Genomic DNA, 27,560 nt, shown 5'->3' with positions numbered 1-27,560 from the left:
CCATTGGTTATCTCCATTGCTAGCAGATGCTAGAGCTTCAGAACATTCCCTGGACTCCATGTTTCACTAATGGGCAGCCCCTATATGTGAAGTCTCTTACATGATAAGCAGATTGAGCAAGGGCCTGGCGTACGTGAGGCAGGCTGTCCTCCCTCACTCTTTTGATCCCCCTAGCAACCCCAGCCACGGCCGCACCGCTTTTTCTCCTTCACACAACTGATAGGTAGGTGGGTGACCTCTCACCCAGCTGCTTCAGCTCTATTCAACCTCCTACTTTCCAGGACCAGAAACTTTAGTTCCCAGGTTCCAAAAGAAGAGAGGAAGTGGGAGCCCCACTTAGACCTTCCGAGAGCTCTACATTGGGTTGCTGGAGTCTTGTTGTGGCTGTTTATAAAGTCCATTTTGATACCTGATCAACTATTGTTCTTTGCATACAATCGCCCTGGATTTCGGGGTGGAGAGTGGGAAGGGCCCATAAACACATACCCCCATAAACGCAGCAACAAAACTTGCCTTAGATAAATATTTACTGAAGAAAGGAAAGTATCAACCACACAGCATAGCAGGGACTCAGACACATCCATCAGTGTCCCAAGCGTAGAGAACTCACATGGAATCCTAACAGCCAGACAGTGTTGCTAAATGAAACAGAATCCACCCCACCCTGAAAACAGGAAAGTAAACTTCCTACTCAGCCAGCCATATGGGCTCCTTGGCACACCTAGGGAAAAATTAGGTGCCTGTCTTAGAGGGAGGGGACACTAGTCCGTAATCCACTTAAGGACGTGAATGAGGGAGACATCACAGGTACTGAACCCCAGTCAGAGATACTTCATTTCAATACGTTTGAGGAGTGATAGGCCTCCCTCCCTTCCCTCCTTTTTAGATTATGCTAAAAGGATTGGCCTTTTAAGAGGATAGTTTACGTCTATATTGTCCATGTTATCCGATTTTAATTGTTTTCAATTCTTACTACTAACTTTCAAGCATCCAAAACATCTCAGCAGGAGGGCATTTTCCCATGGAATAATTATTAGTTGTAATTACATATAGGCTTTTAATATAATTCCATATGGAATGTGTTTTCATTTAAGTTATATTTTACTAAATAGCTAGATCCCCCCAAAACTGGTTTGAGAACTCTATAAAGGATGTCTTGAATGAAAAGGGATTGCTTAGGACAATACCAGTGTTGCTTCCTGTGAGAAAGTAGGGTTAATCCTGAAATTAATCCCTCAAATAGCATCTAGCAATTCTGAAAGCAAAGCCTGAAAGGTCACGGACATCCATGATGCCNAAAAAAAAAAAAAAAAAAAAAAAAAAAAAAAAAAAAAAGCCAGGCCATGAAGTAGACAGACTTTGGGTTTGGAGGCCAGATGGACCAACTGTGCCAGGAGCCTGCCTCTGGGCTCATCAGCCGTGTGACTCTGGGAGGGTCCCTTCACCCTCTGAGCCTTCCACTAGCTCTTTTATAAAAAGGAGAAAACCAGGCTTTTGCATTTCCTGAATAGGGATATATAATGCCTCACCCAGGACATGGCACATAACAAGGACTCAATACAGGATGGTTGTTAGATGCCCTGTGGGGAGCGTGAGAATAATGTCCCACCGGCTTGGAGGCAGACATGAATGTTCTGGAACACGGCAATTCTAGAATGGTCCATGAAGGCAGGGAAGGAAAGACCAGGCAGGGAAGAACAAGTTGGGGAAGGAGGCATGAACTCCATCTCCAGATCCAAGCTGAGAATGCCTGCAGAGCCCTGGCACGCGCAAGTCGACACTGAGCCAAACCGCCCACAGACTTCAGAGTGAGCTTTTGCCGCAACAAAAAACTTTGGATCATTTCGAGAGCCTCCCGTGAGGCGCCAATATGCTGCAGTACCTTCCCGGCTCTGCTACCGATAGGATTCATCCCAGATAAAGTATGAACACACTCAAGCTGGCTAGCAGCTGGAAAAACTGGAGTCAATCAAATTGACCTTGAGAACCACAAGAAGGTGGTATTTAATGATGTGCCAGATTAAGTCCCTACACAGAGATGAGGTAAGGAAGGGCCTGAAGGAAGCCAGCCCAGCACGCACGGACGGTGGGGTAGTGAGGGGAGCTCAATGCGAATCACGAAGGCAGGTTCGCACACACTTGACACTATGATGATAGTGCAACGATACGAAATGGCTTTTGGTGCCACATTTAAGCTTCCATAACCATAATCTAGGGGGAAGAGGAAATGGTATAACGGTGCTCACAGGGCACAAGCGAACAGATGAGACATGATAAAGAGATTAGTCTACAACCTACAAAATTTGACTTAAATGTTTGAAATGCCATGCAAGTATTAGTTTTGTTTTTGTTTCCATTTCCTTTACTCATGTGTCTGATAGGGAGTATTTTGGGGTAACTCTCTGGGAGCACTGTTGGCCAGGCAACATCAAGTGACTGGAATTACAGAATGAAAGCAGGCAAGGATGCATCCTGTCATCTGAAACTGACTCCCAGAGACCCAAGTACGGCTTCAAATGCAAGCAAGAGAAACCAAATGGAGGGTTTTTATGCTCGTACCATTCAACCTTCTTTGTCAGAGGTGAGGAAACGGAGACAAAAAGTAAACTAAAAGGCTTGCTAAGGACCCACAGGTAAATAGAGAACACCCAGGACTTGCTGTCTCTCTGCATCAAACAACGGTTATAATGGGTTAAATACAGATGCACCTGTGCTCATACATAAGGAAGAAAGAAGATGATTTTTAAAATGCATAGACACTTGTATTTTAGTATTACCTTCCAAGAGAGGTCTAAATATTCAGATCATTGTACAATATGGTTCTTACATATCACTGAATTCCATTTTTTCCAGTTTAACACTAAATGGGCAAAACGTTACAGGTTTGACACTGTCTGTTGCTAGATAACAGTCCTCTTCCGCATTAACAATGGGGATAGAAACCGCTATGATCCCACTAGATGACTACTAGGAAGCTGCTACTGTAATTGTAAATACAAGCACCCTTTAAATCAATGGGTCCACTGCTAAGATTCTGCCCTATGTTACTCATGAAAGTATATATGAAGAATACTCACTGCAGCACAGTTTAGACCCACTTTTGGGTAAAAATACAGGAGACTGAACTTTAAAAGAGCATCACTTGGAATAGCAAAACAACGCAAACAACCTAAAAGTCCACCAAAAGGGAAACTGCTCAAATAAACTGGACCAGAAGCAGATGATGGAGATTTGACAGGAGTGGAAAATAAGGTAGACCTATATGCACTGATAAGAAAAAAATCTCCTAATGGTATTAAGTGAAAAAAATCAAAGTATGTAACAGCATGTGTATATTTGCTAGTATATACAAGAAATGGTTGATAACATTTACCTTCCAAGAAAAGGACTGGGAGGGACTTCTGCTTTTTATTTTCTACCTTCCCAGTCCTGTGTGAAGATTCAGACCCTATGCACATGTTACCATCTGTTCACCTTGTACATACCTGAAGGTAATTACTACATCACCTATTACAGGCTGTTACTTAACTTTAGCATTACAGAGATATTAAGATCATCAGAAGGAAATGGGGACTGTATTTTTTTTAACTAAAAATAAAGAATCCAGAGAACTCAAGACAAGGGTTCATCTGAAATACAGTGAATTTGAAATATTTCATTTGAAATATACTATAAAAAAGCAGAAACAAATCTTCCTTTTCTTAACTTTGAAAACTTTTTAGCCTAGAACACCAGACATTCTCCTAAAGGAACCATGGTCTGTTTCTTCCAATGGCAAGAGATCTTCCACAGTGTTCAGAAAACGAAGACATCTTTTATTTTTAAAAAGGGGGGGCACCTGGGTGGCACGTCTGACCCTTGGTTTTGGCTCAGGCAGTGTTCTTAGGGTCCTTAGATCGAGCCCCCTATCGGGCTCTGCCTTCGGTGGGGAGTCTGCTTTGGATTCTCTCTATCCCTCACTCTGCCCCTCCTGCTCTCTCTCAAATAAATAAGTCGAAAGAAGAAAAAGAAAGGAAAGAAAGGAAAGAAAGGAAAGAAAAGGAAAGGAAAGGAAAGGAAAGGAAAGGAAAGGAAAGGAAAGGAAAGGAAAGGAAAGGAAAGGAAAGGAGGAAGGAAGGAAGGAAGGAAGGAGAGAGAAAGAAAGAAAAGACAGAAAAGAAAAGAAAGAAAAGAAAGAAAAGAAAAGAAAGAAAAGAAAGAAAGAAAGAAAAGAAAGAAAAGAAAGAACAGAAAGAAAAGAAAAGAAAGAAAAGAAAGAATGAAAGAAAAAGAAAGAAAACAAAACAAAGACAACCTTGGGAAGGATTGTCGACGCCCTTTATACTCTGCTCCCAGCCACGTGAGGGTCTGCTCCTTCTCCTCCCACGGCCGCACACACAGGCCATTCCCTCTGCCCAGTCTGATCTTCTCCATCCTCCCCCAGGTCTTTCCTGAGGTTTCAGCTCAGTTGCTTCCTTCTCAGAGACTCCAAATGTCCCCCACCTCCAGCCCTTATCCACCGTTTTGGAGTGCAACACACTTCTAGTACCCAGTACCATCATTTCAAGTTCACATTGATGTTTCTGTGTCTTTGGTTAAATCTGACTTTCACTCTGGGCTGAAAGCTGTACAGAGACGGTGTAGCCCCAGTCATGAACATGTGAATAAATGACAAGCAAATAAGTGAACACAGTCTATACTTCACACCGAAGCCCAGTGATCATGCCACAGAAGTGACCAGCCTGTGCCGCTCTCAAGCTCAACCCCCTGCTGTCTTCGTCCTCACTGGCTCTGAGGCCATGGTGACACCCCCGCAGCACCTCTGTCACCTCTGTCCCTGCCATCTGGCTCCAGCCACACTGGCCTCCCTGCTGATCCTGAATCCTCCAGACACACTCCTACTTCCGTGCCTTGGCCCATGCTGTTCCCACCACTCAGAAAGCATGTCCCCCGACACCGACACAACTTGCTTCTCTACTTCATTCAAGTCTCATATCAAATGTCACCACGTCAGAAGATTCTCTTTTAAGTACCCAAACTAAAAAAGCCCACACTGTAACTGTTCATCCCTCACTCTGCTGCATTTGTAACGAACCAGCAGTATGTTCAATACTGAATCTAATTATCCCTTATGGTCTGTTTCTCCATACCTAGAAAGTAAGCCCAAGGGAGGGCAGGGATTTTGTGCTTTTTGATATGCTATATCCTTAGCCTCAAGAGTACTGAGGGCCTTCAATAAATTTTGTGCACAGATGTAACAGTACCAACATCCACACAGAGAAAAGCAAAAAGTAAAAAAACAGAGATAGGGTTAAAGCCCGCCCCCTTCTACTCTTAAAAACCATAAGCATAACAAATTCTTAGCTGCACACATGGGCGTTCACCACATTTTATTTTCTTAATAAATGAGCAGAATGAGTAAACATTTTCAAACCTCTGACTAATAAAGCAGATGACATTGACAATGAACCATAAACAATGTGTGGATAACAGGCTTGCTTGTCCTTTCATTCATAAAATAAACAAAGTGAATATGACTTTAAAAATAAAGAAAACATTATTCCAAGAGCAATAAACTTTATGCGTTGCACTAAAACCTCCATGTGTTTATCCCAGCATGTGTATTTGACAATTTAAAAAAGAATGGTGAAGGGCTTACTTACTTACCCACTCTCCTAAAATCTGTGACACAGCTTCATTGGCCCTTGTCATATTCCTACAGGCGAGGATCACGTGTGCACCATGGAGGGCAAAAGACTTGGCAGTTTCGAACCCTACGGTTTAAAGCAAAATCAACATTAGAAAACACAATGCAAAACATTGACTCAGCTGAATGGCCTTTATTGAGCACCGCACACATTACCCCAGTGGCTCTCAGCCAGAGGCAATCTGTCCCCTGGTAGACAGTTGCAAATGTCTAGAAACATTTTCAGTGGTCACAACTGGGGACAGGGTGCTATTGGCCTCTAGTGCATAAAGGTCAGGGGTGCTACAAAATACCCTACAAAGCACAGGACAGCCGCCGCAACAAAGAAGCATCTGGCCCTAAGTGTCAACACTGTTGAAGTTGAGAAAACCTAGCCCAGGAATACAGCTGTCCCCAAGGCGTAGGACAAACCATAGGAGAGCTCACAGCACAGTCTGCCATATATAAGAACCGCCTACTAATGAGCAGATCCTGTGTTAAATGTAAAGAATAAGGATATATAAAGACTCAGACATGGCCACTGCCCTCAAAAAGTTCACAGTCTAATAAGAAAAAAGAGACGTGAAAAGGAAAACAAACATACAACATTTTATTACGTTCTGGACCATGAGCTCTGCGCTGTGCTACACGCGTCCAACAACGGCAGCCGGGGCTTCTTCCACCCACCCTCCCACTGACAGCAAGGAGGAGAGCTGCACTCAACACCACACACGCACACGCACCCTCGAAGGCATCAGAGGAACACCATGACTGCGGATTTGAGGGCCTGGAGAAGCGGAAAAGCCAAGAAAGAGGAGCCGGCTGTGGTGCTGCCATTCCCAGTGAAAGTGTTCTTCAAAAGTAAAGGTGGACAAATATTTAAACAAACCAAACAAGACAAACGAAAAGCTGAGAGGCTATGTCACCAGCTATGGCCAGATCTGAACTAGAGGAGACATTCAAGGATGCTCTTCAAGCAGAGGAAAATGACCCTCGAAATCTGGAGGTGCAGAAAGTAACAAAGAGTAACATAAAGGGTAAGTTTATGGAAAAATCTAAATGATAACAATAAAAGCTTGCAAACTTTGGAATACATAGCAGAATTACTCTGTTGATAATAACAACGTATAACCGAGAGAAAACTCTACTTAAAGAAAAGCCTCGAAGTGAACACTCTGGATCCGTGTTTTGAACGGAAAGGCTACCAAACATTTAAGAAAATAAAAACACAGACCTTCCACAAATTCTTCCACATAATAGAAAAAAAAGGAAAACTCAACTATTTTATAAGCCTCAAACTCTTTAGTTATTAGGGAAGTGTAACGATCTAATGAGATAAAAAAAATAACAAAAAAATTAAAAAGATACAATGAGATACTACTACATACCTATTACTACAATGGCTAAAATTTAAAAAAAAAAAAATAAAAAATTTTTTTAATGACCAGACCAAATGTTAGCAAGGATGTGGAACAACTAGAACGCTTGAAAAGTCTAATTCCAGAGCCTGAACCCCACACCGCTGCTCTAAGGCACGTCTTGCAAGCTGTGTGGGAGACCGCACGGAGTACATCACAGCAGCGAACGAATCAATCCTACTAGAGGGAGCAGCAATGCAGTTCAGCCAAAGCCATGTCAAATGACAGCAGACGATTGTTTCCAAGATACTGTTTGTATGTATGAAAAGTCAGAGTACCATTATCTTATTGAGATTGCCATGTGAAAGAGTCTAGCAAAATTCATTCATTCATATCTTCCACATATCTAATCTTCATGGAGGCCAGTCTATTTATATAAACTAGCCCTCGGGGGAACCCAGCATAGCGCAGTGGGAAACTCAAATTCAGGAGTTTGACGTACTCATGTTGACCCCAGCTCTAGCTATTTATAAGCTGAGGGCTATGCCTTTAACCCATCAGAAACTCAGAGATCTTTTCTTAAAATGAGGAGTAAGGAGTAAACTAACACTAAGAGCCCAATATAACAATAGTAGGTGGAAAATAAGTGTTAATTCACATTCTATAATCTTTGGTGTAAAGTCCTGTGTCTCCTCTGTGATTTGTATGACCTATCAAATACAGCACACTCATTATGACTGAAAAATTAACATTCTCTCCTCCATCTGCTCCCAGCAGCAACCCAAGAGCTGACTGGCTTTAACATCAACCAAAATTTAAAGAAATTAGCTACAAGACCCACCATTCCATTTGTGTGAATACTGGCTCCAGAACACACTGTAAGCTTCACTGTTGAGATAACTTGAGTTATTTTTCAGATTATGCCAAGTTCTATATCCCAAGATATTCACTTACCATTATCTAAGGACAACATCCTATACTTGAATCTGATGCTAACACAATGCCCAAAGGAATTCAAATGTGAAATACTTAACATCTACATCAGTTTACAACCTGATGTATGTAGTGAAAGTTGGTTGAAGCCATATCTTCTAGCCATTGAGGCAAGAAGACAATAACCTGAAATTTACTAATTTTGATCCGTGATGCCAATTACACCACTTAACCACCAGCGGCAAAAGGTACCTGCATCATTTGGGAAAAGAGAAAGAAGTAAAACACCAGGTTTTGTAGCCCAGCTGTTCCAAAACTGGATGGGGGCAGGCATAGGACGAAATCTTGCTGACTGATGTGCGACATCAATCAGACTAATGAAATACTGACAGCCATATGGAGGGAACGTGAAGTGGCCAAAAATGACTTCACCTGCATTCCCAGAAGATCTTGTTGAGATGGTGGACTCTGCATCCCTGTGAAATGTCCAAGTCGGAGCAATTATCAGGAATATTTTTCATTACATTTTCATCAGCCGGTATTAAAAAAAAAAAAAAAAAGTTGGGGAAGATGGTAGACACAATGCTGGTCATTCATTAGCAACCATCTTTTTAAGGGCCTGAAAGGGCACTGAGACAGCACAGGGCCAGGCCGAACCCAGGGCTCCATTTATCACATTTCCCAGTTTATCTGTAAACTCCTGAGAATCTGTGCCTTTTTGATCCCTGTATCCCATGGGACTAACACCCAGTAGGATTCAACAAATATCTGGTAAGGGAAGACGTAAGAGCCAGAGGGTCATTTCACACGAGGCGGGTAGATGGCTGAGCCGTAACCACAGGCAGGGATTCCGTGAAACAGAGAGGGTGCAAACTGGTGGCCGCAGGCTGTTGCTGTCATCACATTGGGCGCGCTCCTTTCCGTAATAAAAAGTCCTTTGCCATAGGTCATTTTGTCAACTGAGATAGCGTGACTTAAGCAGGTTTGTTTGAGAAAATAAATTTTGATAGGAAACGGGCATGCTCTTTCCCCACAGTAGGATTTAACAAATATCTGCCAAAGGAACAAATGGTTCTTACAGGTCGTTAATAGGCTACAATTCTGGACTATTGCAAAACAATCCTAGTTGTTTCAAACAACATTGATGGCCCTCTGACTTCCTTTTTTAAAACAAACAAATATTAAGATCCTGCAAAAACGGGGCTCACTGCGGTTTTGAATGACACTACCTGAAATCTGTGGGGAAAGAGCATGCCCGTTTCCTGTCAAAATTTATTTTCCCAAACAAACCTGCTTAAGTCACGCTATCTCAGTTGACAAAATGACCTATGGCAAAGGACTTTTTATTACGGAAAGGAGCACGCCCGACGTGATGACAGCAACAGGCTGCAGCCACCAGTTTGCACCCTCTCTGTTTCACGGAATCCCTGCCTGTGGTTATGACTCAGCCATCTACCCGCCTCGTGTAAAATGACCCTCTGGCTCTTACATCTTCCCTTATCTGAGCAATGCGTTACACAGTGCATGTCTCCTTTTAAAAGCTGTGAGAGACAGCTCCATTTTCTCATCCTTTACAAGTGCCTTTGGAGCCAAAACCAAAGCATGGTTATTTCAAAAGATGACGGTGTAACAGGAAGGACAAGAACACTCTCATAGTAAACCGTACCTCTACAGTAAGGAGTTTTATGAAGGAAAAAAAAAGAAAGAAAAAGAAAAGAATGTTTAATAATGCTACCTACTGCTAAAGCCTTGGAAAAGCTCATGAGAATAGCATCCCTCACACTCCTAATACCGCAGCTGATGACCAGTTTAATTAGCTAAATGTAGTAGTGCTCAGCCAATTCTGCACAGCGCCAAAGTTTGTGCAAAATAATGAAGGCAATGGTTTACTAAATTTAATAACCTGATTCATCTTATAAAAAATTAACTTTATGACAATGTTTAAATTGAACCGGCTTAACTGCATGGAGTTGGCAAGTGCGTTCAGAAGAATATTTAAAGCTAATAATATAAAGAAAATAAAAGAAGGCATTTTAAAACAACAGGCAGCATCTGCTTTCTAGCACTTGTTACATCTGATCCAATCGGGAAGATTAAGTGGCCACGAAGGTTTAATATCTTGCTGGGGGGTTTTAAGCTTTGTATACAAACATTAAAGTACCATAAAAGGGAAAACATATCCCCCCCAAAAAAATATTAAATACCTGCTTTTCTCACACAAGTTTTCATTCTCAAGAACAGAGGTTACAGACTGGTGATCACAGGGTAATACAAACCTGTGGCCTGTTTTGTTTAGCTCAAACACTGTTTCCCTCCCTCCTCTTCTCCCTTCCTTTCCTTCCTCCCCTTTTCCACTTCCCAGTCTCTCTTCCTCCCTTCTTTCCTAATATGAATTAGTTACCAGCATTAAAAACCCAGAAAATTACATATCTGAGGCAGATGTCCAACATCTCTGAAAAAGCTTATAAGTGGACCACACTGGGTGCCCCTCCCACTGCCACCACAGGCTAGAGACAGGGTCTGTGTCCTCCTGTTGGCCATGGTCACCACCCATGCTGCCAACTTCACCTGCCAGACCACTGCGGGCATCTGATGCTCAGACACACATTATACAGGTGAGATTCACACTAGAGACAATGATGCTCCAGCCTTGCCACAAAACTGCCATAATCAGAATTTTCATATCTGGATTGTCTCACCTCAAAGAACGCGTCACGCTGACCTGCTCAAGATTTGACTGAAACCCTGTCAAGCCCACTCTGTCCAGCATGAGAAGATCAGGACACCAGCTACCTCCTGGAAGCCCTGGGAGCAGTGCTCGGCCCTGCACCAGGAAACGCAGGGTGACAACTCGGGGACCCACAGGAATTAGGCTATCTGTGGTGCACGTTTCATGACCCACCTTCTTGGCATTTCCCAAATGCCACTGAGCGGTAGCAGAAACTGTGAGTGAGATCTATGCTGCAACCAGAGGACATAAAAACAGAAAGCCTGGGTGCACGGCAAGTCAAGATCGTGGCTTGGCAAGGGGCCCCATGTGAAGGAAGAATAGGGAACCGGAAGGGAGATGAACACCTGTCCAGCAAGCAGAAACTGGGACCCTGGCAGGCGGCAGGGTGCAGCAAAGAGAATAACAATAACCACCATCAGTACTATATATATAATTACATACTACACAGTTACACTTATTAAATAGTTACAATAATAATATTATTCCATCCATTTAAGATACCTCGTGGCTGAGCTGAAGACACTGAGGCCTTGTGACCAACCAGGAGGGGATGAGGTACCTCTGAGGCTGAACAGATAAGGGAAAAGTGAGAAAATAATTTGGGAAGCAAACCTCTCCAAAGCCTGACGATGGCCTGAGTCTAAGTCTGAGGGGGCACCCCAAGTCTCCAAAGTCACGAGTCTGGCACACGAGAAGCAGCGACTACAAAGCAGGACCGGGTTTGTGTGTGGTGGTGGAGGGGGTAGATGGAGCAGGTACGCACACCCAGTGAGACTCACTGGCAGGACAGACAGGTGGGGACAGAGTCACAGATTTCTCAGACACAAAGGACAGCAGGGTGGGAACCCAGTCCCCACAAAGCTCCCAATCAAGTAGGAGCTAAGAACAAGGCCAGTTCTTTCCCTGGTGCTAGGAAGACTCCTTCTGGTTTGAGTTTTTTAATTTTCTCCATATTGTGGATTTACTTGGGCAGTGTCCCCATTTACTGTAAATTATGGTTTTAATTATCATTTTTATTAAGATGCCCAAAGGAATTGGGGCTTACAACACCCGTAATTTCTAATGGGTTGTTATTATTAATTTATAATTGAAAAACACTGGAGACAAATGTTACTTGTAACTGCACACAATTAAAAGGCCAGGAAGATGGTGATCCCCACCTCCCCATCCCCACCCCAACACACCACTAAAGCAACCTTGAGGAACGAATCAACAAGTTGCAGAACATTACAGCACCAGCCAACTTCCCCTACCTGGAGCTCTACCGTCAGGTACAGAACAAGAAGAGAAGCCTTCATCCTGAGTTAGATTTGGGGAAAATTCAAATTTGGGGACAATTTTCGTGTTAATAAACCACTGCTTTCAGCATCTCCCACAACCTCCCTGTAAATACAAGGACCATACTTCCCACACCCATCTGATTCATGTAAATGAAGTTATGGTGACTTGGTGTTAACCGGGACACTGCAATTGAACGCTCTGAGGGCATCTCGGACGAAGTTCGAGGATGCACGTTGGCCACCGCTGAAAGAACGCCCCAAGTACAGGGACCAGATAACCCACGCCACTCTTTCTGTGGCTGCCTGAACCTCAACGATCACGTTTCCCTCCCATGCTGTTTCAATTCTGTCATTGAGTTCTAAAGAGTCAGAAATCACACTTGCTCCGTCCTCACTGCGACTGCCAGCTCTTAATAATGACAAGACAGTCCAGGCCTCTCCAGAGGAAAGTAAGTCATAACCACCCCTGCTTTTAAACGTGTGTTATACACACCTAGCAACAAGTGCCACAGAGCCTCCTAAACACCCCTCACAACATAAACAGGCCACAGATATAAATACTGACCAAAAAAAGACACCAATTCAAGAGATGGGGATACGGAGGCAGGAAACAGTCGGTTCATGAAGGGTATCTTTTTGCTATATGGCCAAGCTGCATTTAGGTGTTTGGGGCAGGATAATGCTGAGGCCAGAACCTTTCTAAAACTATACAATCAACTCCGAGTGACCACCTGGGATCTCTCAAGAGGCAAGACGGAACCCAGGCTGCCTACTTGTGCAGCCACAGGGCTGGCTACATAAGCTCTCATCCCACCTGCCACTGACAGTGCATCTGATTCCCATGTGTTAGGAATCAGAGAGAAAAGTGCCCAAAGAGATTACAGTTAACATGGTCCTAGGCAGCCCCAGTGAAGACAGACCTTGTAAGGGCAACTCAATTGAGCAGGGTCCCTGCAGGTCAGGGTGTGGAGGAACCAGGCAACCACATATATTAATGGTGGGGGGAGCAGGGGAGTGGAATACAATTGACTCAACATCTTTGGGGGCAAGTGGGCTATCTCTATCAAAGTGTATATGGCCGTGCCCTTTCACCCAGTTATTCCACATCCAGAGACGTGCCCTACAAATACACTTGCCCAAATAAGCAAACACGCGAGAGCAATGTTCAACAAGCACTGCTCGCAACAGCCAAAAAACAGGAACCCTCTAAACGCCCCATCAATTATGTTAAGCGAATGACACGGCATGCTCGAACAAAGTGCTGTGCCGTAGTCAAACAGAACCAGGTGAAACGAGATGGAGAAACACAGAAACATCTCCTGTTGTATTATGAAGAAAAAAAGAAATCAAAGTGCAGAACAGCATGCATGGGTGATCCCCTCGGTGACACACGAAGGGAGGGGAGGTGTGTGTCTACATACGTGCTAACACCAACCCCCTGGGCACGCGAGCTATCGGCCAGGGCTGGGAGGACTCATTTGCGTTTGCCCACATGGATGCTGTTTCCATTTTTAACTCACGCGCATATACCCGTAAGAGTAACACACTACATGTGAATGATGGAATGTACCTAACTGATTATTTACAGGCCTTTACCAATTTTAAGAGAGCGAGAGCAAGGCAAGCGAGAAAGGAAAGAGAATATGCCTACCGTATCTTCTGAGCACCCTGGTTTTTAGAGAAGGACCAAAGAAAGGAGAGGAGGACGTGAGAGCGCCACTACATGCTGGGCGCCCTGCCAGGGGCTTCAGGAAATACATGATGTAATTCCAAGGGGCTCTTCACAGCACCACTACGACGTGTCACTGGCACCATCGCATTGCTGAGAAAACCAAGAGGCCCAGAGGTTCTGGCACTCACAAGATCAAAGGGCAAAACAGGAAGTGTGGTGGCCTGAGTCCAGGGCAGGTGAGTTCAAAGCCACACACCTGGAGGAGCCCCTTGAGGGCAGGAAAAACCCAACTGGGAACACCACTCACCTGCCCAACTGTCTGCTGACTGTACTGTGTCTTGTTCCGCCGACTGATAGAATCTGCTACATATTCTTTGTGTCTCTTAGGACCTGTGTCTACATTTTTGACATTTGTGTGATTTAAGCCAAACCTTACTAAGCTGTCGTCCTTCTCAAAGAGAGAAATGGTCCCCCACGCCACTGGCTTCAGTGCCAACAGCCTAGCAACAACGCCCATTTCTTTTCTGTGTCATCTTGTCAAGGCAAAGGACCTAGGCCTCTTCAGCTATTTGATTATATAAACGTACGTACTTAATGGAATCTGTCCCCAAACTGTGATGCATTATCAAATTACCTTCTCTCTTATTTAATATTTCATCACAGGGCTCAGAATTAACACCATCCTTTGCTTTCACAAACAGTTCTCTGTGTAAGGCCTACCAAGACGGGATCACTAATCCGCAGAAATAACGTTTCTCTCCACATTCTCCAAGGTCAACAACGTACAAGTACGGACTTAATTGAACCCTGCCTCTACGCTTTCAACCAGTGAGTCCTTTTACAAGGGATGGTCTTAACACCCTAGCCGTTACAAGTCACGCCTGAGTTTCTTCTTTCATTTCTGAAAGGCCCCAGTGCCAAAGTGTAGAGAGTAGACCCTGTGAAGGCCAAAGACAAAGAAGACCACCCCGTTGACTCAAGAAGAAAGTGATGCCAGACCCAATTTTTTAACAAAGCATACATGGTACTTTTATAAACGCAGGCCAGATCCTTAGGAAGATAAATTAAAAAGGACGAAACAGAAGAAACAAAAAAACAAACGCTTCACAGTTAAAAAAAAAAAATTCTTAAATCCAGCTTATTGGACGTAGAAATCTATATGGCTTTTCAAGGCTCTCTAGGACATACAGCCTCTCACTCGCTGGCACTAGTACAGAGAAGAACACGGCAGTTCTAGAATCTCAAACCCAGGACGTGCGATTTGGCCCATGTTTATGCTCTTCAGAAGGCAAAACATTTTTTATAACTAAACGCATACATACACACACACACACACACACACACACACACACACACACACACTCCCATGGTGTCACCTCTTTAACTCAACATGCACAGCAGTATTACTAAGAGAACCAACATGTCTCTGCTGTTTGCAAGTGGAAAGGTTTACCCTGAAGTTTGGCCTTTTTCACTTTGATGGATTAATTTATAGCCACTTCAAGAGGAGAGAACCCACCCCTGAATCTGCAAGCACGCGGGATTATGTTACTGAGCAGTTCATTGTTTTCGCAGCTGGGCCAGGATTTCCTTTCAAGACCGAGGCCTCAGTCACTCTGCAGTCTGCTCAAGACAGGCTTCTTTATGACGCAGAGCAAACAGGGAGGCCACTGGGGTCCCACACCGCGCTTGTCCAGAAAAAGACCCCTTTCTTTTACTTTCTCCACAACCAATGGGGCAAGGACCAGCCTATCTCCCAAGGCATTTTCCGCTCCTGTCAATTAAGAAGTGGCTAGGAAGGGACTGTTTGAAAAAAAGAAAAAAAAAAAAGAAAAAGAAAAGAACGAAAAGGGGAAAAAAAAAACCTCCATTCCATTAAGAGCTTCCAGAAATGAAAAGCCTCCTCCAGCCTCCATCTTCTTCAGGGTAAGCTTTCTAATTCAAGCGCCCCACCCCATACTTTTTTTTTTTCTTTTCATATCAACCTTGGCTCTCACCTTCTAAAAAGTGGCATATTACTTCGCCTCTTTGAAAAGATTAAATTCTTTATGCTCCCCAAGTCATGTGGAGGTTCTCAGACACCACGCTGGGAAAATTCAGCACTTTTTTGAGGCTCACTTTAGAAGTGTCCAAATTGACTTTCACTCTCCACCGCTTATAACTTTTTAAGATGCAACTTCTGGGAAGTACGACTGAGGTTCCATTGTTGAAGCTCAGCTGCGGCGGGAGACAGGCCTGCTAACTCTGCTCTCTGGGTCCACCACGGCCTGTGCCAGGGTCAGACGCCGCCAACTCCTCCTCGTGCAGGGACAAAACCAGTCACTGGATTCTACTGTGATGGGTTAGGGAGCAATTATTAAAATGAGACATTTGCTCAAAACGTACAATAAGGAGACAAAGTGTACTGCACTTTCAAGCAGGCTGAATTTAATGCAAAAACACCTAATTAAAGGATAATCCTTACCTTGTAGTCATTGAGGAAAAAGCACCTCTGGTAATCTATGTAACCCAGACCATCCTATAATCTTTAATATAATTGCTTTTTTATTTTTTATGAAATCTAACAGGAGCCTGGCTCTGTGTGTGTGTGTGTGTGTGTGTGTGTGTGTATTGTTTCCCTGCTTTTTGGAGACACAAATGCTGATACTATCCCCTATCGACTTGATAAAAAAAAAATTTTTTAAATAAGTTACTACTTTTGGTGAGTCCTCTTGCAATCGTCAAACGGTCCACAGCCATCCTGTGTGAAAGGTATGGGCAACACTGGCTTTCAGAAGAGGAAGCACACAGAACTCCTCACTTCCTTCCACAAGCCAGGCTGTACACAACAAAGCACAAAGAATCATTACTAGTTTCACACTTAGCTTTTTGATAACACACTCAGTGACTACAGTGCCTGGGTCCCCAAGGGACATACAATTTGTATAAGAAATTCTCCATTTCTATGTCACTTTTTAAGCTGAAATCTGCTTCAACAAAATCAGTCTCACTCACAAGGTGAAAAGGGGAAGGAGTTTTTAGTTTGATAATACTCTGTTTTGGAATACCATGATGAGGGACTGGTAAAACACACCAATTTTAAAATCTATACCTCTCAGTAAATGTGTAATCTAACCATCAGCTGTGATCAGGCACCTGTTCGGCATGAATGTGAGAGATGCACAGGACGCCTTCCAGCTAAGGCTGATTTTGCCTGACTCCTGGAGATGCAGCTAGCTGAAAATTTGAGTTTGGCTCCCCTCTTGCCCTGCTGCCTCTGGGCCAAGAGTCCCAGTAGGAGCCCCCACATAGGTAATATGCATGATTAGGGATTAGGCTTAACTCCATTTCAATAAAGGAGAGAGAATGCTCTGAGTTAAGACATGCAGGCCGTAACAGAGGACTCCGGCTTGCACAGAGCTTCTGTGCAAACTGAGCGCCTCGAGGGGTCTAGGTTCCCAGCCGTGGGAGCCCGTGCAGCCGGGGAGCAGCCACAAAAGATTCCAATGGAGATTTGCCTTCCTAGGATAGATAGCTGGAGGAAGCATGTGCAACGAGATTTTTTATTTGGCTCAAACATGCAGTCTGCCCCTCAAGCATGCAATGTTTTAGAGGCTCTATTAAGACAAGGTGTACTAGATTTTCTTCAGTGCTTTGAGACAGAAAGAGAACAGGAAACAAACAGAAATCAAAGAATTTCTTAGAGGAAAAACAAATCAGGAGCCTTACTGGTTGTTATGGCCTGAACTGTGTCCACTAAAAATTCCTATCTTGAGCCCTAAGCCCTGATGTGACCATACCAGAGACGGGGCCTCTTAGAAGTGATTAAGGTTAGATGAGGTCATAAGGGTGGATCCTGATCCAACAGGACCGGGGCTCTTATAGAGATGTGCGCACACTGAGGAAAGACCAGGTGCGGACACAGCAAGAAGGAGGCATCTGCAAGGCAAGCAGAGAGCCCTCGGGAAAAACCAACCCTGCCAACACCTGGGTCTTGGATGTCTAGCCTCCAGAGTCATGAGAAATACATTGCTGTCAATCAATCACCCAGTCTGGGATATTTTGTTACAGCAACCAGGGTGGACTGATCAGCTGGTTCGAAAACGAAAAAGGCAATGGATCCTAAGCTTCCTGGCCTCAACCACTGGGAAGTAAGATCAAAGAATTTATGTCATCCCTAAAGGGACAAGTAAGTGAGGTGGAGTAGATGAGATTTTTGTCGGTCAGAAACCTAACTTCTCTTTGGGGTTTCTCTCGAGAACACTGAAAAACCTATCTATGAACAAAAAAGAGATCGAAGTCCTTGCTCCTCAAAGAGTGGTACCTGGACCAGCAGCACCATCACCTGGGAACTCAGAAATGCACATTCTCAGGCCCGCCCCACACCTGCTGAAGCAGTGAGCTGGATCGGTGTTGGGCTCAGTGATCTGTGTTCTAATGAGCCCTTCCGGACACTCAGATTTTGTTCAAGGTTAAGAAACTCTGGTTTTGTTAATGTCCAGAACCCATTTTCTCGAACAACAGACGATGTCTATGCTTCCCACATACACTACTTTTACATGACGGTCCCATTTAACCCTCAATGCCACAGATGCATGATGTCACTATTCCCATTGTACAGATGAGAAAACTGAGGCTCAGAAGAGCCAAGGTCAAACAGCTAGTAAAGTGGAAGGGTGAACACTGGACCCTAGGGCCTGATGCCTCTAAAGTCCCTTGCAGCTTCCTCCTTGGCAAAGCCAGTCCACTTCTCTGAACGTGGGTTTCCCCCACCGAATCTCACAGCAGAAAATCATTTACACACCTCCTCTTCTTACCACCATCCCATCACGGTTACTCTTTGGAGTCAAACAGACTGGAGTCAGGATCCTGCCTCTGCCACTTTCTTGTAAGCTTTGAACCTTGAGAATGATGCTGTTATGTTCTGGGTTGAATTTTGTCCCCCCCACCCCACCTCAAAATTCACATGTTGAAGTCCTAAACCTCAGTATCTCAAATTCGACCTTATTTGGACATAGGGTTTTTACAGAGGTAATCGAGTTAAAGTGGGGTCATTAGGGTGGGCCCTAATCCAGTGTGACTGGTAAAACTGTGGGCTCAGCACACATACAAGGAGAAGACCATGTGAGCATGAAGAGGACCATATACAAGTCTAGGAGAGGCCTGGAACAGACCCTTCCCTCCCAGCCCTCAGAAGGAGCCAACACTGCCGACACCTTGATTTTGGACTCCTAGCCTCCAGAACTGTGAGGCAGTAAATTTCTGTTGGTACTAGTACCAACCCTGGTCTGTGGTACTTTGTTACAGCAGCCCCAGGAAATTAATGTACTTCACTTCAATGAGCCTCAGTTTCTTCATCTGTAAAAGGGGAATATTAAAGGTACTCCTTCAGGGTTCCAGGAATGTCAACTGAGATAGCTATGCAGAGTTTTGGGAAAGTCACAAACTCTCAATATTAGGCTTATTATTGATACAACATTAGCTAAAACACCCATAATTTGATTTCTATCTCAAATTTTTCTATAAAAATCTGAAAATCTGTACAGGAGACTAAATAGAATAAAGGATTCTTACTCTCTCTAGTACCTACTCAACAATTAATCACTGGTGCCCCCAATTCTATCCAAAAAAGTATTTAGAACAGTATATTATAAACACCCACATACAACACAGGAACTTAGAATAACATGAACATCAATGGTTGTCAGGGTCAAGGGGTGGGGAGAGGGTGGAAAAACAAATTGCCTGGGGCAAAGAAGCAAAAGAAAAATTTCTGTGGAGACGTAAATCTATCTTAACTGGGTGGTAGGTTACCTGAGTGTACACATTTGTCAAAAATCATATGTACAATTAAACGAGCTTTGTTATGTGAAACCCTACTTCAAAAAGTTGATTTTTTTTAAGTGAATGTGTATGCACATATTAAGAAAGAAAAAAAACCTGATTTACCAGGAATATAGAGTAAGCTGGTTACTTATGTGAGTATTCAAATGTTAGCTCTGAGCTTCCTGGCAACCAAGGTAAAGAAAGGAAACAGAATACTTTAAAATGCCCTCCTTATTAAATGAGAAAAAGCATACCAAGGTTTTAGGAGAGATGAGCTTTGTTTTCATAACAAAGCTCCTAAATTTTGCCAGAGGAATCCTTATACGAGAAACATGTGTTAATAGAATAAACCTGTGGTTTGCAAACTTTTTCTGTGAAGGACCCAATAGTCAATATTTTGGACTTTGCAGACCATATGGTCTTTATCCCAACTACTCAATTCTGTTATATTAAAATAACATGAAAGCAACCATAGATAGTATGTAAATCGGTGGGCATCACTGCGTTCCAATAAAACTTTATTTTCAAAAATAGGCAAGGGAGGGCTGGATTTGTTCCATGCGCCATAGTTTGCTGATCCCTGGAAGAGACAATGCACTTTTAACATTCAATTCTAAGCTGACTTGAAGCCAAACAAGAACGAAGCATGGAAGGACATGAAGGCGACCTTAACCCATAAATTTTTTAGAACCCATGTGAGTAACAATCACAGAAAATTTTAGGTAGTTTACAAGATTCTGTGAAAGTATCTGTTAAAGAGAATCTCATTAAGGCATATATAAAACAAAATTTTTAAGTATCCAATTTGCATCAAAATCTTATTATACTGCTTCACTGTGAATTTCATTCAAATTCAACTTACTATAACTGCACTGGCTTCTCACTGCAGTGTTGGATATTTAACTATAAACTACATCCTGCCTCTCCCTTTGTGTGTAAAATTGACAAATGTGTTGGTTTTGGATTCCAGAATTCTGGGGAAAGCCAACTTAAATGAATTAAGATGACTAATGTGTTGATTCTGTTTCCAATCCAACAAAATGTTAATGTAAGAACCATGTCATATGATGCTATGTGTTTTAGTTCAAATTTAACATCAAATATTGAATAAGGCAGTTTCTAAGTAAATTACTAAGCTAAAAATATTCCTTCTGCATAGCAAGAACTCCATCTTGTTTAAAATAAATGGAAATTTGAACATCTTTGCTCAGATCAGCCTAAATAAGAAATTAGAAAAATGCAAACCTCCATTATAGTCAACAGTATTGATTCCATCTTTCTGGAGAAAGTAGCACAATACTGTATATATCAAAGAAAAGGACTCATTTAAATCGTGACTTCAAGCAAAGTCCTACATGGAACAAACGCTCAGACAGAAACAATGCTTTTCCAGTGCACCAGGTAAGTAATTACATCTAAGGTGAGTAATCACCAAGGCCCCATGGATACAGTCGTGAGACTGACAACCCAGGTGTCTCTGAACATCCAGTTACTGCGGGGTACCTGGCATTCCTAGTTCTTTTGCAGCATGAGAATGTTTATACAAATGTTTTCATTGCATTTACTTAACATTTGGCGGAGAAGCTCCTGTGGCTATAACACACTGCCACACAGTTTTGTTTTAAGTAAACTAACATTAGTTTTTCGTCACGTAATATTTGAGTAATTTCTATAGCCACAGAAGCAGTAACTATGACACTTTTAAAAGCTGTTGGAAGTATTGCAAAGCCTGAATGTAATTCCATAAACATTTACCACGTACCTTCCCACGAATAAGACATTAAACATCATGTCTTAGATGGCCCACTAATTCTAATGCCAAATCTTTTGCTTTCCCTTAGTTACACCTACTGACCACCAAAAGGGGAATTTTAATAATTGTGAAAATCAAATCTATTAAGGGATTAGTTAAAAAGAGAAATCAATAATTAGGGGGTCCCATCTTCCAAAAAAAAAAAAAAAAAAGAAAGAAAGAAATTTAAAATTTTATAAGGAAGAATTTAGAAATCCAGGGTCTAGAAATGGAAACTACACAGATGTATTTTGCCCCTAGGTTTTAGATTCAACTATGACAGTCTGTCAGTAATTGAATTTTTTTCATTACCTGCCAGTTACTTAGGAAATTTCCATTGTTTAGCACAGGATAATTCTGAAATAGATAATTCTAAAATCAGTAATTCTTTATTAATTACATGCTGATAAATTTCCATCGGAAAAGTAACCTTACAATAAAAAGTTAACAAAAACATCTCTAAGCATATTTTTTCCTCTAGTTCTATTCAATTTAATGATTTTTTTTATGAGTAAAGGGACTCTCCAAAGCAAGTCTCTGTTACTAATGATGATAGTGCCTTAGAAGTATCAGGATTTCTTAATTCAGTGTCCATTTCATCCCCTCAAAATTACACACAAGTGCCCAGCTATGAATATATTTGTTATCCCCCTGTGGAAAGGGGCCAGAGGTTCCAGGACAACATTCTCAAAGGAGTACAGAGTACCAGAATCTATCTATCTATCTATCTTTCTTTCTTTTTCTTTTCTTTCTCTTCTTTTCTTTTTCTTTTCTTTTCTTTCTTTTTAAGCAGAAAGCTTTGAAAACGTTTTGTTTTTTCCTCTGAAAGGTAAACAGAAATAAGTATTGAGTACTTGACAAAATAGACACAGTCTAGAACAAATCCTTCTGTGCAATCATCCCCTTGTCCCCAGCATCAGAAGGGGACCTTAACCATTAGGAGTCAGTCCCAAACCGCCTCTGCAGCGTCCTCATTAGGCAGCTGCCCAGCCGGGTCATATACCTTTGTGGCCAGAAACTCATTTGCTCCAAGCACCCTGTTCTGTTATTGGAAAGGAGGCAATCCCCCACCTGCTCCTAATGGGTGACAAAAACAAGACAAAAGACCAACTACTTCTGAAAATCAGTCACCATAAAAAAGCAACCTCCATGGGGACTTGGGGGGGGGGGTATATTTTGCTCACTGCTGTATCCCCTAACCCTAGAATACAGCTGGGTACACAGAAGGCACTCAGTAAGTATCTGTTAAAAGAATTCGTTGTTGAAGGTCTCCATGCACTGGGCACCATCAGTACTAGAAGGCAAGGCCTCTTCTATAGCACAGTTCTTAACGGGTTGAATTGTGTCACTCCACCAAATGTATGTTGAAGTCCTAATCCCCAGAACCTCAGAATGTGACCTTATTTGGAAACAGGGCCTCTCCGGAAGGTAATCAAGTCAAAATGAGATCATTAGTGTGGGTGCCAGTCCAATATGCCCAGAGCCCCTGTAAGAAGGGGAACTTGGACAGGAAGACGGACACACACAGAGGGGAAATGTGAAGGGATACAAGGAGCACACCAAGGGAGGAGGAAAAAGACACTGGAATTCTGCTGCCAGGGCCAAGAACCACCCAGGGCAGCCAGAAGCCAAAAGAGGCAAGGAAGGATACTCCCCTACAGGTTTCAGAGGGAACAGGGCCCTGCCCACACCTGGACCTTCCACTTCCAGCCTCCAGAACCTGGAAACAAGGAACCACTGCTGCTGAAGCCATCCAGTTTGTGGCACTCTGTTCCGGCAGCCCAAGCAAACTAAGACAACAGTGGAGAAGTCATCACAAACTGAGACTGATCAATATCCCTGAGGGAGAGACTTTTAACCTTTGGGAGGACCATGTGGTGGGGCAGGGCTTATCAGAACACAAGAGATCTGGTAATGCTGCAAGGGGAGCCTGTACTGGGACCCTTCCTGACACTCCCAAGTATCCCAGGCCAACCTGACTCCGATCACTGCTGCAACCACCAGCTCACACCAGGCAGCTGGACAGACCCACCCGGGGCTGCACTGTGGAGTTTCCCTGACATACAGCATGGAGTAACTGCAGAAACCCACCTGGGACTCATCCACGTGCAACCCCAAAATGCTGGGGCACGAATACCCACGAGGCTACCCCTGTCTGATGGGGGTGGGAGCCAATGGAACAAATGCTTTCCCCTTTTGTTCTGCAAGCAGACAGCTCTGAGATGCATTTCATAAGACTCCTCTGAAAGCTCCACAGCACTGAATGCTAATGGCCCAGAGCACTGCCCAGCTCATAACACACGCCTGCATTGCCTCCCCCTCCTTCCTTGTTTAATCCTCCCATTCCTCACTCATGCTCTCAAAAATCACATCCCAAATTATCTTCACATCAACCTTTGTCTCAGGTTCTGCTTTTGGGGGAACGCAAGCTAAGATTTAAAAAAACAAAAACAGAACAAAACAAAAAACCTCTAAAACATTTGCAATACAGAAAACTTAGTTTTTATGAAGCTTAAATCAATAGAAAAGCACCCTACTCCTATTCTAATCGGTTGAATCCTGCTTCCTTGTAGAATACTGTCCATTGGTCCCAGTTCTGTCCCTTGAAGTAAGCCAGGTTTCTCTCTCTCCTCAATAGCTATTGCAACAACTAACTTATGCAGACATTTTCCTCTACCCATTAACTAATAGGTGACCCTACAACATGATCTGATGACTTTGCGAGCCGTTAGTTTGTCCGTGCTCCAATCAGAAATGAACAAGATATTCTAGACATGGTCTGATCACTGGAACTATTTACCTTTCTTTACAACAGACCATGAAAGTTTCAACCAACCAAAGGTATAAACAGGTTGTCTACAGCAGAGCCTTTCTTTTTGCAAATGTGAAGGGTTGCAAGAGATGTTGCATGGTCGAAACTTCTCTGAGCAGCTGTAGGTAATAGAAATTCCAAATGATGATTGCGATTCGGAAGCCCCGTTTTCAAAATGTGCTCCCCTTTCACATCAGTGGAGTGGCACATTAAGCACTTTACTCTTGCTCTCCCGCAGAGTGGAGCACATGGTTCTCGCAAGCTTGATTACGGTCTATGGCAGTTGGGTGATTACTACTGAAGTCAGGCAAACGCCTGCTGACATCTCAGAGTGGGCTCCCCTGAATGTGTTTTATTATGATACAGGAAAAAAATAAATAAACATTTTTGAAAAATACTCACTCCAGAGATATGGAGTCTTAGGATATCTTTATTTCTGGGGAAGGTTGATTAAATCCAGAGACATTTACTCTTGTTTAACTTTTCCTTGTTCCCCCACGTTCCAAGATGGGAAGACCAACACCCATAAGGAATTTGCACTTGGAGCAGATTCAGTCTCTTGTCCTCCTCTCCCCTTTTGTTTCCACATCCCTGTTTTGGGCTAACCATATCACACACATCTTTACTGCTCAACTGAGTTCTAATTAAGCATTATAAAAAATAAAGCAAATTAGTTGCACGTTGTAAACGTACATTGGCAAGTATAATAGCATGGTTCCTAATATGAGAAGTAAATTTAATAAAATTTAAAAGAAATATTTCATCGAAGACAGAGTAATTAAAAGGCATACTGTGCTGTCAGCAAAACTGGGTTGGCTCCTGCAGTATTATCAGAGGGAGTGGCGCTGCTGGTGCTATTTTGCAATTTTTCTACAGCGCTACCATCAGCTCTCCTCAAGATGGTGGACCAGCCACTCGGTCCTCCAAGAAACCATCTTCCCGACAATGCCCATCCCTTCAGCCATTTAGAAAGCTGATTTTTCAAAAGAATTCTCACTTCCCTTGAATGAGGAACTCCCCCCTGCCGCCGGGGGGTCTAGGAATGGCTGGCTGACCTGCTCTCTACTTTTCACTTCCCCCTGTGTTGTTCTGATGCCCACGCATTCTGGAAAAGATGGAGGTCTAAGTGGGTATGGGAAGAAGCAGGCCGGCTTCAATCTCTCTGTTCTGTCAAAAGCATGGATACTGTCTGAGTGGAGCATACAAAACCACAGGTTTGCAAAAGCCCCTTTGCTATCATCCACTGGCAATTCTGTACACTACCAAGGGCCAGTCAAATAAAACAGGCAACTATTTCGCAAACTCCCACAGTGGAACAGAGATGGGGACAGCTGTGGAGCTGCCCTTCAGGAGGCCAGCTCCTGAGTTTGAAACTGGAGTGATTTTCCTTCCCTATTTCATTCAAGCATGCATCTTAAACCAGTTCCTTTTCACCTCCTAAGAAAAACTATAACTTTCTCTATGTTGGCGTACATATGAAATTATCCATGATAAATATCTTTTTAAAAATAAATGTGAGACTTAGTCGTAGAAACAAAACAACAGATAAGGCAACTCGTGGTGAGCAACACAAGGTGACAGACATCACGTCACAGTGGGTACTTCCACGTCATCTCACTGGATTCTCCGGCTCTGTGAAGCTGGCATCATGGCACCCGCTCGGTACATGAGGAAACAGAGACTCGGGAGCTAAGAATATAGTCCAAGGTCTCAGAGTTAGCAACGTGGAACATAATAGGAGTTTAAAAAAAAAGGAAAGAAAACACTGTGTCTAGTTATCCAAGAAAAGAGCAAGGGCTCACAACCTACAAGAAAACCAGAGAGTGGACTGTGGACACACAGCAATGCTGGAGTCTAAGTTTCCTAGGGTTTAATAATTTTAACCATATTTGTTTTTTATTGCTGGAGGGCAGGGGAGGGAAGTAGCTTTCCCATTTCAGTCATGTCTTTCTGGGTTAAGGGACCTCCATCTGTGTTAACAGCCCAAGCCTCTCAGTCTTGCCCTCACACACTCCTGTCAGTGGGAGGCGGTGCACCTCACCAGGTTAGGAAATGTGACAGGACTGGCTGCACACAGCACTGCCTTTCCCATCCTCCTACAGAAATCACACAGCCTGCTCTGCCGCACAGCGGTGTGCGTGCTGCAGGGGTGGCCCTGCCCTCATGGGAGGCCTGGCGGCATCCAGCACTAGACCCAGCACCCCGTCTAATTCTGGTGTTTAGGATTAGAGAGCCCACCACCCCACACATATAAACCATGTTCTGAAGCATCCACTTGACCGGTCACAAAGCTGATGCTTTAGTTTTTCCATTGCCTTATTGTTTGCCCTATTTCTCAATTCCTTCAAAACCTGGGAAGGGGAAAGTATGCAATGTGCCAGGCCTGCCAAGCCTCAACTCCTCTTTAGGGGCTAACAGACCAATCTGTGCTCAGATTTCTCTCTTTAGAGTAAAAAGATCTACGTTCCTCAAGTCTCTGTAATTTAAGAAGAGTGTGGCTACACATTTCAAAACTGTTTAGAGCTTATAAACAGATACGGTATAACAGCACATTAATAGGCTTTTGTCCCCTAGACTCAAAAGTATTCACAAGTCACATGATTGAGACTAGCTCTAGTAAGGTCTAAAGGGTGGGACGAGTGAGGGTGAACACAAGATCCTCTCTCACCATGTCCTGGGAGTCCAATAAGCCTATTATAAATCTGAATCTATACCAAAAAGGAACACTTTTTTTCTCAGCTATAATGTTATTCTTTGTTTCATTGTATCATTATAATTTTTAAAAAGCATAGGCATATCATGAAATCCCATGCTTTGTAAAAGATTCCATTATAAGAGTAATCATTATTGAAACTTTTAGCCCAGATGTAATTTCTTACATGTTACAACAAGTTTGGCACGCATTGTGAATTTCAGCCAAGGTTGATAAAGTTCAATAACTTGGCTAACCAACCATGTGTACTACTCATTATAGAAGTAATAAATAGATTCATCAAAATGGACATGAAAAAGCCATAAGAAAATCGGATGCCATTTCTAGCCTGCCTCATAAAAGCACCTCTTGGACTTTAATATAATTTTATATACAGTTATCACAGCTACCCATCATTCAATACCAGGCATATATAAAACAATCATCCACCCACATTTGCATGCTGAATAAATTCCAGTTACACAGGTGAATTCTCTATTCTAGAGATCTCAATAGTCACATAAATGCACACATTGCTTATACGTTCAACTTCAAAAAAAATTCATATCAAGTAGAAAGGAATCAGACAGATGTGCCCACAAATCTCATTTTCCTTCATATTATCTTTTGGGGACAGTTTTAGTGGAAGTGCTTTTCTTTCTTTCTTTTTTTTTTTTTTAAGTAACACTTTTGGTCTATTCTTTTAGCTTACTGATAATTGAACCATTTAGCAACAAGAAGAGAAAGCCTAATTCAGACCAATATCATCGCTGGAAGCAAGAAATCTCAGTTCACAGAACGATAGAATCCCCTGTGATCA

The 27,560-nt window shown here is 42.9% G+C and overlaps 1 protein-coding gene across 7 annotated transcripts in view; it reads right to left on the bottom strand.

Annotated features, from left to right (window-relative positions):
• The window catches only part of WWOX (WW domain containing oxidoreductase), a 1,195,262-nt gene that overhangs the window by 1,140,940 nt on the left and 26,762 nt on the right, over positions 1-27,560 (bottom strand). For all 7 annotated transcript variants that reach the window (XR_004618878.1, XM_034637803.1, XM_034637804.1 and 4 more), the window contains exon 5: positions 5,647-5,753. Coding sequence is in view for 6 of the 7 variants with exons in the window: in XM_034637803.1 (XP_034493694.1) it covers positions 5,647-5,753 (107 nt within the window). In the remaining variant the exon portion in view is untranslated. The remainder of the gene's footprint in view (positions 1-5,646; positions 5,754-27,560) is intronic.

This window comes from Ailuropoda melanoleuca, chromosome 12 (assembly GCF_002007445.2).
Source record: "Ailuropoda melanoleuca isolate Jingjing chromosome 12, ASM200744v2, whole genome shotgun sequence".
Lineage (NCBI taxonomy): Eukaryota > Metazoa > Chordata > Mammalia > Carnivora > Ursidae > Ailuropoda > Ailuropoda melanoleuca.
This window is presented reverse-complemented; position numbering and strand designations above follow the sequence as displayed.